This window comes from Chiloscyllium plagiosum, chromosome 16 (assembly GCF_004010195.1).
Source record: "Chiloscyllium plagiosum isolate BGI_BamShark_2017 chromosome 16, ASM401019v2, whole genome shotgun sequence".
Lineage (NCBI taxonomy): Eukaryota > Metazoa > Chordata > Chondrichthyes > Orectolobiformes > Hemiscylliidae > Chiloscyllium > Chiloscyllium plagiosum.
In genome coordinates this window covers 65,879,854-65,892,053 of record NC_057725.1, presented here as the reverse complement: position 1 = coordinate 65,892,053, position 12,200 = coordinate 65,879,854, and the positions used below count along the sequence as shown (strand labels likewise).

At 49.8% G+C, this 12,200-nt stretch overlaps 1 protein-coding gene across 1 annotated transcript in view; it reads right to left on the bottom strand.

Moving 5' to 3' along the window:
- cd151l (CD151 antigen, like) overlaps window positions 1-12,200 on the bottom strand; it is a 35,393-nt gene that overhangs the window by 7,766 nt on the left and 15,427 nt on the right. The window contains exons 4-5 of the mRNA XM_043706436.1: window positions 5,995-6,069; window positions 2,157-2,261 (exon numbers count right to left, since the gene is read on the bottom strand). Of these exons, the coding sequence (XP_043562371.1) occupies window positions 2,157-2,261; window positions 5,995-6,069 (180 nt within the window). The remainder of the gene's footprint in view (window positions 1-2,156; window positions 2,262-5,994; window positions 6,070-12,200) is intronic.

Below are 12,200 nucleotides of genomic sequence, written 5' to 3'. Positions count from 1 at the left end.
TTACTGAGGGGGTAACATAGTGGGCACAGGGGGGTGTTACTGAGGAGGTAACACAGTGGGCACAGGGGGGTGTTACTGAGGAGGTAACACAGTGGGCACAGGGGGGTGTTACTGAGGAGGTAACACAGTGGGCACAGGGGGGTGTTACTGAGGAGGTAACACAGTGGGCACAGGGGGGTGTTACTGAGGAGGTAACACAGTGGGCACAGGGGGGTGTTACTGAGGAGGTAACACAGTGGGCACAGGGGGGTGTTACTGAGGAGGTAACACAGTGGGCACAGGGGGGTGTTACTGAGGAGGTAACACAGTGGGCACAGGGGGGTGTTACTGAGGAGGTAACACAGTGGGCACAGGGGGGTGTTACTGAGGAGGTAACACAGTGGGCACAGGGGGGTGTTACTGAGGAGGTAACACAGTGGGCACAGGGGGGTGTTACTGAGGAGGTAACACAGTGGGCACAGGGGGGTGTTACTGAGGAGGTAACACAGTGGGCACAGGGGGGTGTTACTGAGGAGGTAACACAGTGGGCACAGGGGGGTGTTACTGAGGAGGTAACACAGTATGCATGGGGGTGTGAGTTACTGAGGGAGTAACACAGTGGGCATGGGGCATGCGTTACTGAGGGCACTGCCCTCCCAGGACAGATGTACCCAGCGACAGTCTGCTCCCCACCCAAGTGCTGTCACCAGCCTCTCACTCAGAGAACTAGTTGATCCCACCTCCCACTCTTTCAAATAACTATTTAACCTCAACGCCCCCCCCCCCCGTTCACCACTCCCCCCCATACCCCATCTCTTATTTAACTCGTCTACCTGTTTCCCACCCTTTCTCTCTCTGTCTCTCTGCTAACCAGTTTATCCATTCCCAAGGCCTCTCTCTGCTAACTAGTATCACCCACCCGCCTTCTCTCGAACAACCACTTTAACCATTTCCCTTCTCTCAAATAAAGTGATTTTACTCTCCTTACTCTTCCCTTTGTTTAATCATTCACCAACTGTCTCGATAACTAGTTTAATCATTCACTAGCCCCTCTCTCAAATAACTAGCCATTCCCCACCATTCTCTCGGATAACTAATTAGTCTATCTGTACCCCTTCCCCTCTAAGACAACTACTTAAACTGTGTCCCACACCCTCTCTCTCAGAATACTAGTTAAATCAGTCCTTATTTGCTCTCTTGCAGATAACTAATTTATCAGGGTCCTACACCCTCTCTTTCGCAGATAACTGTTTTAACTGTCCCCTACCTACTCTCTCTCTCTGTCAGATACCTAGTTTAACATTCCCTCTCCAGTAAGTAATTTAGCCTTTCTTCACTCTTCTCTCTCAGATGACATGTTTAACAGTTACCCCAACTCCCTCAGATAACCAATTTAAATGCTGCCCATACCTCTCGCTCTGGTAACTAGTTTAACTATCCTTTCTCAATTATTTTCTCTCAGATTAATCATTTTCATCATTTCCCACTCTCTCTTGCTCAGAAAATTAGTTTAACTATTCCCTAACTCACAGATAACGAGGTTAACTATTCTCCCACTCCCTCCCTCCCTCTCAGATAGCTTGAGTAACTATGTCCCCACTGTATCTCTCTCCACTGTATAACTAGTTTATCCAACTCCACTCTCATAACTAATTTAACCAATTCACACCTCTCTCAGATAACCAGTACAACCATTCACTATTCCCTCGCTCAGATAATTAGATTAGCCATTCCCACCTGCCCACTCTCTCAGATAACATGTTTAACTGTTCTCCATCACCTCTCTCTCTCGGTAACTAGATTAAGCTTTACCCCAACACCTCTCTCAGATAACTAGTTTAACCATCTGCCCCTCCCTCTCTCCGATAATTATTTAACCCATGCACAATGCACTCACTCTCAGTTTAACCATTTCTCATCTCTTTCTAACTAGGTTAATGTCCACTTCTTTCTCATAACCTTTTTAATTGTTACCCACATTGTTACCCACCAACTAGTTTAACTATTGCACATCACATGTCACCTCTTTGTGTGTTGTGGTCTCTGCCTCTCTCTCCCCACTGTGTTCACCATCTCCCATCCCTCTCCACAATACGCCTTCTCTCTCTCTCTCTCTCTCTCTCCCTGGGCACTGCTTTTCCCTGGTCAGTTCCCCTCTCCGCCAGACGTGAACTCACTTCTTGCTGCAGTTTGTCAACCGCCTTGGTGATATGGAGCTGGTCTGGCATCCTGTACTTCTCTATCATTGTCACTCGCAGATTGGTCTTCAGATCATCACTCAGCTGTAACAGAGCACAGAGAGGGTGAGTTACAGAGAGGGTGAGTTACAGAGAGGGTGAGTTACAGAGAGGGTGAGTTACAGAGAGGGTCAGCCACAGAGAGGGTCAGCCACAGAGAGGGTCAGCCACAGAGAGGGTCAGCCACAGAGAGGGTCAGCCACAGAGAGGGTGAGTTACAGACAGGGTGAGTTACAGACAGGGTGAGTTACAGAGAGAGTCAGTTACAGAGACTGAGCGAGGGAGAGAGAGACATACACACAAGAGGGAGTGAGATAGAGACGCAAAGAGAAAGAGTGTGAGGGAGAAAGTGAGGGAGACAGGAAAATTAATTTATTGGTTAGTGCAATTCCAGGCTCGGACACTGGGTGTCAGTGTGGGACACCGACCTGCAGTTCCTGACTCGGACACTGGGTGTCAGTGTGGGACACCGAGCTGCAATTCCTGATTCGGACACTGGGTGTCAGTGTGGGACAAAGAGCTGCAGTTCCTGACTCGGACACTGGGTGTCAGTGTGGGACACAGAGCTGCAGTTCCTGACACGGACACTGGGTGTCAGTGTGGGACACAGAGCTGCAGTTCCTGACTCGGACACTGGGTGCCAGTGTGGGACACAGCTGCAGTTCCTGACTCGGACACTGGGTGGAGCCTCTGAGTGGGACACAGTGCTGCAGTTCCTGACTCGGACACTGGGTGGGGCCTCAGTGTGGGACACAGAGCTGCAGTTCCTGACTCGGACACTGAGTGTCAGTGTGGGACACCGAGCTGCAGTTCCTGACTCGGACACTGGGTGTCAGTGTGGGACACCGAGCTGCAGTTCCTGACTCGGACACTGGGTGTCATTGTGGGACACCGATCTGCAGTTCCTGACTCGGACACTGGGTGTCAGTGTGGGACACCGAGCTGCAGTTCCTGACACGGATACTGGGTGTCAGTGTGGGACACAGAGCTGCAGTTCCTGACACGGACACCGGGTGTCAGTGTGGGACACCGAGCTGCAGTTCCTGACTCGGACACTGGGTGTCAGTGTGGGACAGAGAGCTGCAGTTCCTGACACGGACACTGGGTGTCAGTGTGGGACACCGAGCTGCAGTTCCTGACTCGGACACTGGGTGTCAGTGTGGGACACAGAGCTGCAGTTCCTGACTCGGACACTGGGTGTCAGTGTGGGACAACGAGCTGCAGTTCCTGACACGGACACTGGGTGTCAGTGTAGGACACCGAGCTGCAGTTCCTGACTCGGACACTGGGTGTCAGGGTAGGACAACGAGCTGCAGTTCCTGACTCGGACACTGGGTGGGGCAGTGTTTGTGAACTCTGTTCCATTTTTATAAACATTTTTTTGGCTCTGGCCTCCAGATTTTTGTCATTGAGGAGAAAGTGCAAGAGTAACTGGATGGCAGTCTGCAGAATTCACCCATTGGGTGCCAAGTGCTTCGTGGTCAGGGACAGGAATTAATGGATTGAGATAACTTTGATCTGCCAGTGAAATGTGACCTCAGTTTTACTCAGAGGGTGTGCTGCTGAATTCTCCACAAAGAATTCTCCCCCTCATTGAATGACTATCGACAGGTTCTCAGGAGCACTGTAAGGAGATCAAAAGAACAGCGGAAATCTAAAAGCGGGCAGAAGAAATACAAGAAATAGGTTAGCAAAGACAACGTCCTCTCAATGCATTTGCAGAGCCCAGAAACACAAAGTGTGAGACACAGAGTATTGGTAATTCGTGTCCAAACAGCAAGTCATCACATAAAGACAGATAGTACGGCTCCGATCCTAAACAAGAACTCTGTGTCTGTCTCCATTTGGGCAAACAGTCAGTATTATGGGAAAGGAGGAGGCAGGAAACGTAAAGCACATAAATGGAACAACATTGGCAATTAATAAACTTCACATTAGAAGAATCAAAACAGTTCACCTGCTGTGTGTTGACCCACAATGTTGTCAGGAAAGGAATTCCAGGATTTTGACCCAGAGACAGTGAAGGAGCGGTTTAGTCAGGATAGTGAGTGACTTGGAGGGGAACTTGCAAGGGGTGGTGTTCCCATGTATCTGCTGTCCTTGTCCTTCTCCATGGGAGTGATCGTGGGGCTGGAAGGTGCTGTCTGAGGATCTTTGGTGAATTCCTGCAGCACATCCTGTAGACAGTAACACTGCTGCGACTGAGCATTGGTGCTTGTTGGAGTGGGTGTTTGCAGATGTGGTGATTATTAAGAGGTTGCTTTGTCCCTGGGTGGTGTCAAACTTCTTGTGTGTTGTTGGAGCTGCCCTCATCCAGGGAAGTGGGAGTATTCCATCACATTCCTGACTTGTGCCTTGTAGATGATGGACAGGCTTTGGGGAGTCAGGAGGTGAGTTACTCACCGCAGCATTCCCAGCCTCTGACCCATTCACTGCATTTATGTGGCAAATCTAGTTGAGTTTCTGGTCAGTGTTAGACCCCAGGATGTTGACAGTGATGACTGACCTCCAACAGCTCTGACCATCTTCCTATTTGTCAGGTAATACTCTAACCCCCTAATACCCATTGATTCCAGTTTTGCTCGGGCTCCTTGATGCCACACCCGGGCGAACGCAGCCTTGATCTCAAGGGCTGTCACTCTCACCTCACCCTCTGGGATTCAGTTCTTTTGTCCACGTTTGAATCAAGGCTGTACTGAGGTCAGGAGCTGAGTGGCCCTGGCGGAACCCAAACCAGGCATCACTGAGCAGGTTATCACTGAGCAGATGCTGTGTGATAGCACTGTTGATGACACCGCACAACACCTCTGGTCAGTTTGTCCTGCCAGTGAGACAGGACATATCCAGGGATGGTGAAAGTGGTGTCTGGGACATTTTCTCTAAGGCATGATTCCGTGAGTATGACTATGTCAGGCATGTCAGGCACTAGTCTGTGGGACAGCTTTCCCAGTTTTGGCACTAGCCTCCAGACGTTAGTGAAGAGGACTTTGCAAGGTTTACAAAGCTTTTTCTGCTGTTGCTGTGTCCGGTGCCCAGGTCAATGCCAGGTCAGATCATTCTGTCTTGACATTCTCTGGAGCAGCTCATGTGAAGAGCTACATTTCGGTAGGAACGTGGATGTGAGCATAGAAACTAAACAGTGGCTTTGAGGGAGGAGAGGGACCTGGAGATTCCCATCCATTAGATGGCAGTGGGATCAGGATCCGGAAGAGTTCTTGGAAACAGATACATGCTCCCAGACCTGGGAGAACTGGCTTTTCCAAGGAGAGGATAAGAAGCTGCTGGAAGATTTTAACTCCAGTTAGCAGGTTGAGAGGGAGAGAGGCTGCAGGAGAGGTGGATCCAGGCTGGGAAAAGGGGGAAGAGGGTAGTAGTACATTCCTCTCCTGGGAGCTGGGAGAGCTGGACCCTCTCAGAGAGGTGACCCTCTCAAGTCACCTCAGCTCAGATGGAGTAGGGAGCAGTGAACAGATACTGGAAACAGTGACACCCTCTGTATAGATTACTCAGTCAGTCATCAGTCACACAGCTCCCTCACCGACAGACACAACAAACAAACCACACACCATACAGGGGGGGGAAATCAATCAGTCAGCCCTTCCCGAGTCACTCCCCATCTCGTCACCATCAAACCGGCCCAGCTGAAGTCTGGGCCATGAGTTATCCAGGGACTCAAATCTCTGCCCGGGAGACCAGCAACTCCCTCCCTCAGACCCCAGTCAGCCCCACCCTGAGGGGCTTCCCAATGTGGGGTGGGGTCTCCCAGAGTGCAGCTTACCTGTTGGTAGTAAACGTAGGCCAGAATTCCCGCCAGGATCTCCAGAAGAAAGATAAAGAGCAGCAAGCAAAAATACTGGGGAGAGAGAGGGAAAACAACAACAGATCTTAGCTCAGCTCAAACACAGAGGTCACACCCACAGCCCAGATCAACATCGCACATCAGCCCGAGAGGGTGAGGGTGGGCTGGGGGGAGAGGGGTGTGGGAGGGGAGAGAGAGAGAGAGAGAGAAAATGTGTCAGAGGGAGGAGGAGGGGGGGAAGGAATGTGTGTGAGAGAGGGAGAGAGTGAACCCTGAGATATAGAGACAGTGAAAGCCCCTCTGTGGGATTGGCCAGGAGCTGGGATTTCTGATCGGATATGGGCTGCAGGGATGTCTCACTGGAGCAAGGGAAGGGGCCGTGAATATATGAATGAAGAGAGAACAGTGTGAGAGTCGTTTGTCTAACAGCGCGGAGTGAGTATTGTGGGGGACTCACCGAAGCTAAATCCCTCACCTGAGCAGGAGTAATTCCGTTCTGTTTAAACAACTCTGTCTTGGAGAATACAGTGGGAGCAGGTTTACCACTGACTGGCTGTAAGAGGGTTAATATTGGCTACTTGGGGAGGGGCGAGAAGGAACCAGTTTCTCATTCCCCCTCCTCAGGGATTGTCCAGATGACCCTCTTCCAGCACATGTTCAACCAAATTCAATGTCCAGGGACAGCCCACTGTTTAAAATTCTCGATTGTAACTTCACCAGGTGACAGAGACACTACAGCGAGAACAACAGGCAGCTGTAACCACGGTAACATACCATCTCAGGGGTTCCTCAAAACACAGAGGTAGAAAGAGTAAGGGACTGTAACACACTCACACCATCCAATAAATATTGTCAAGACAGGGGGAGACACAGAGAGAAACATAAACAGCAAGATTAATGCAGCGACAGAGAGAGATAGAGAAAAACAAGGGGATTAAGAGAACTTCAGAGACAGAGTGAGTGAGTCAGGGAGAGACATAGAGAGAGAGAGATAGAGACAGAGAGATAGAGACATAGAGAGAGAGAAACATAGAGACATAGAGAGAGAGAAACAGAGGGATGGAGACAGAGAGAGAGAGAGAGATTCACACATAACAGAGAAATACTCTACAAGAGAGATTGAGAGGGACAGAGACAGAAAGATGAATTCTTTCCCAGATTCACATCACCTCACCATGACAACGCTTTGCAAACTGCAGACTGGCACACAGGCGTACACAACCAAAAAATCCCCAAACAAAACTCGCATTCCACAGAGCTGAGTCACTGTTACAGCGTCCTGTAACAGACACAGGCCCTGAGCACAATCCCAGTCTCCTGTAACAGACACAGGCTCTAAACACAATCCCAGTCTCCTGTAACAGACACAGGCCCTGAACACAATCCCAGTCTCCTGTAACAGACACAGGCCCTGAACACAATCCCAGTCTCCTGTAACAGACACAGGCTCTGAACACAATCCCAGTCTCCTGTAACAGACACAGGCCCTGAACACAATCCCAGTCTCCTGTAACAGACACAGGCCCTGAACACAATCCCAGTCTCCTGTAACAGACACAGGCCCTGAACACAATCCCAGTCTCCTGTAACAGTTACAGGCCCTAAACACAATCCCAGTCTCCTGTAACGGATACAGGCCCTGAGCACAATCCCAGTCTCCTGTAACGGACACAGGCCCTGAACACAATCCCAGTCTCCTGTAACGGATACAGGCCCTGAGCACAATCCCAGTTTCCTGTAACGGACACAGGCCCTGAACACAATCCCAGTCTCCTGTAACAGACACAGGCCCTGAACACAATCCCAGTCTCCTGTAACAGACACAGACCCTGAACACAATCCCAGTCTCCTGTAACAGACACAGGCCCTGAACACAATCCCAGTCTCCTGTAACAGACACAGGCCCTGAACACAATCCCAGTCTCCTGTAACAGACACAGGTCCTGAGCACAATCACAGTCTCCTGTAACAGTTACAGGCCCTGAGCACGATCCCTGTCTCCTGTAACAGACACTGGCCCTGAGCACATTCCCAGTTTCCTTTAACAGACACAGGCTCTGAACACGATCCCAGACTTCTGTAACGGACACAGGCCCTGAGCACAATCCCAGTCTCCTGTAACAGACACAGGCCCTGAGCACAATCCCAGTCTCCTGTAACAGACACAGGCCCTGAACACAATCCCAGTCTCCTGTAACAGTTACAGGCCCTGAACACAATCCCAGTCTCCTGTAACAGACACAGGCCCTGAACACAATCCCAGTCTCCTGTAACAAACACAGGCCCTGAGCACAATCCCAGTCTCCTGTAACAGATACAGGTCCTGAGCACAATCCCAGTCTCCTGTAACAGTTACAGGCCCTGAGCACAATCCCAGACTCCTGTAACGGATACAGGCCCTGAGCACAATCCCAGTCTCCTGTAACAGACACAGGCCCTGAACACAATCCCAGTTTCCTGTAACAGACACAGACCCTGAACACAATCCCAGTCTCCTGTAACAGACACAGGCCCTGAGCACAATCCCAGTCTCCTGTAACAGACACAGGCACTGAGCACAATCCCAGTCTCCTGTAACAGACACAGGCCCTGAGCACAATCCCAGTCTCCTGTAACAGTTACAGGCCCTAAACACAATCCCAGTCTCCTGTAACAGACACAGGCCCTGAACACAATCCCAGTCTCCTGTAACAGACACAGGCCCTGAGCACAATCCCAGTCTCCTGTAACAGACACAGGCCCTGAGCACAATCCCAGTCTCCTGTAACGGATACAGGCCCTGAAAACGTTCCCAGTCTCCTGTAACAGACACAGGCCCTGAACACAATCCCAGTCTCCTGTAACAGTTACAGGTCCTGAGCACAATCACAGTCTCCTGTAACAGTTACAGGCCCTGAGCACGATCCCTGTCTCCTGTAACAGACACAGGCCCTGAGCACATTCCCAATTTCCTTTAACAGACACAGGCTCTGAACACGATCCCAGACTTCTGTAACGGACACAGGCCCTGAGCACAATCCCAGTCTCCTGTAACAGACACAGGCCCTGAACACAATCCCAGTCTCCTGTAACAGACACAGGCCCTGAACATAATCCCAGTCTCCTGTAACAGACACAGGCCCTGAACACAATCCCAGTCTCCTGTAACAGACACAGGCCCTGAACACAATCCCAGCCTCTTGAGCTCTTGCTTTCAGCTTTGTGATAGATCTGTTTTATTTTGTGCTTATTTGATTTTAGTAAATCAGTTGCAAGTTTTTCCGTAGGCATAGTGATTTCTCTTAAAGCAGTTATTGCGGCCTAGGGTTTAATTAGTTATTTCTCATGTGTATTTTTGGTTTTTAGGGCCAAGCTTAGAATATCTGAAGCATTTTTTTAAGTCTTAGGGAAATGCCCATCGCTTATAGAGGTTTTGTTGTCTTACTTTGAGTTTTGAGCTGTCTGATGAATTCTCAAGAAGGTGGCTACACTGGCCAATGGTTCTGAGAAGGGAAGGGCATATTGAAACTAGCCTACCTTCGAGTGAAGGGTTAGTACCAGGCCAGTAGTGTTGGGATTAAACCCTGAAGAGGTTACGCAAAGCTCAGAGGAAGCTGTCCACAATCTCAATCTATGAATTGAAGTCATGAATAACTTAATGTACTGCAGTGACTTGGAGACAGCAAGGACTGCATCTGCTGGAAGTCAGAGTCAATAGATGTGAAGCTGGAAAAGCACAGCATTTATTTCTCCTGATGCAGTCTCCTCTATATCAGGGAAACCGAATGCAGGCTCGCGGACTGGTTCGCGGAGCATCTGTGCTCTGCATGCATCAACCAACCTGACTTTCCAGTTGCCATCCATTTTAATTGCCCCTCCCACTCCCAGTGACATGTCCATCTTTGGCCTTCTCCATTATCCATACATAAACTGATGGAATAACACCTGATATTTCAACTGGGGAGCTTACAGCACAATGGCATCAATATTGATTTCACCAGCTTCAAACTTTCTCCACCTCCAGCCCTATCCCACGTCCAGCACCACCCTCCCCCTCGCCTCCCTGACCTGACCTTATCTGCCTATATTCCTACTCACCTAAACACTCCACCCCTCTCACTGACCAATCACAATAGCCCCTCCTACCTGCATTACCAGCCCACCCCTCTCCCTCTATACACTTCTGGGCTCCCTCTTCCTCCCCAGTCCAGATAAAGGGTTTCAGTCCAAAGTGTTGACCCCCCCCCCGACCCTCGGATGATGTCTGGCCTGCTGTACTATTCCAGCCTCCCACTGACGTAACCCACTGCAGTGTTGGGGACAGGGGGAGTGTCCTGTAGGAGTGCTGCTTGTGGGGATTATCCAAAGGTGAGCTTGCGGGTACTTTCCAGAAGCTGCTGCTTTTCCTTTCCATTGATAAAGGAGCGTTTTAGGAGTGACGGGATTATATTTTTCCATGAATCCGTCCTCCAAGTGATGGTTTATCCTATTTTACCTTCACTTCCATTGTGAATAAACTTCTGATTTCATCTCATCGTGCACTGAACTTCCAACGGGAGACCGGTTCGTTTCAACAAAAACACAACACAATCTGATCCATCCAGCCAGTTTCCTATCGGAGATTGGACCTGTTCATTGGTGGGCGGCACGGTGGCACAGTGGTTAGCACTGCTGCCTTGCAGTGCCAGAGACCCGGGTTCAATTCCCGACTCAGGCGACTGCTAATCTAAAATTCAGCTGGGACCATACCACCAACCTGCGGGGGGGGGGTGCTTCCTGTCACTGGGAATCCTGCGGTCTCCTACCTTCTCCCTGCACTGTTAGTGTGAGATGTCTCAGCCTGCTTCCTCAGCCCGAGCTGGTTGGGAAACGCTGGGAGCTGGTGGGGAAGGGGGAGCTACCACCGAGCAGGGAGAGATAACCGCACAGTCAGTCAGTCAGTGACATCCCACGTGGGGTCAGGCTGCTGTACAAACAGGTTACTGTCAGGCAGACAGCAAACACTGACAATTTCTGTCACCTCGTCCCCAGGCTAATGGTTCATACATTGGAGTCAGTGCAAAACTACCAAGTACTCGTGGTAGTCAAAAAACTCATGGACTGTCATCAATAAATTACAATGTACTGTAACTGCAGAGAAATCACAGTGTACAGTAACTAATATATTTACATGAGAATCTACAATGTCCTGTAACAGAGAACCTGGTGGGCAGCAACCAAATGTTTTCTGAGATGACAGTATATAACTAAGAAAGTACCATCTACTGTAACCAAGGCTATTGTACAGTAACTGAGACTCCGATTACAGCGTGCAGTAAACATAAAACTACAATCTACTGTAGTTGAGAGTGTGGTGCTGGGAAAGCACGGCAGGTCAGGCAGCATCTGAGGAGCAGGAGAATCGACATTTCAGGCATAAGCCCTTCCTCAGGAATTCCTGATGCCAGCCCTCACTTTCTGCTACAATATACCGTAGCCATAGTAACCATGACCCTCCAGCGTGCAGTATTTGACAATCAGTAGGGTGTGTCAATTGAAAATCTGCAGGTAATTGTGAATCGATGGGGTGCAGTGACTGAGAAAATAAGATTTCTCGAGAGATGAGAGTTTACAGTAATTGAGAAAAGATGTTTTCAGTGATTGATATTACAGGTACTGTATAATTCCCTGGAGTATAAGGAACTACGGGAAGTGGGAGGAAATGGGTTAACTGTCGCTAATCCAACAGACAGTGAGTAAAGCAGGAGTCATTAATATCCGGTCTCCACCCAGCAGCAGGGCAGCAGTAGCAGGCTGTTTCACTGACTCAGTCAGTCTGCAGCTCAGTGTGCAGTAATTCTCGTTAGTAACGCTGTGTACCCACCAATACGCTGAGTTGTGTTCAAATCCCAGCCCCTCATCTCCACAGTTTGTGACCCTTCATTAAAAACAAACAGGTCAGAGTCTACCGGAGCGTTGGGTTTACCTGTCCGACAGTGCTGTACTGTCCCCTTTATGGAAGGAGGGGGTACCCACAGGCAATATGACAGCAGGCTGCTGTGAGGGGGGTGGGGGTTGAGACAGAGTGAACACTGAGAGGATGTATCTCTTACAGGGGAAATCGAGAAGCTGGGTGGGGGACAGTTTCACAACAACAGCTTTCCCATAAATGTCAGACAAGGAGGAATGACCTCTCTCAGGAACCTTAATCTTCGGATCTGTGTCCC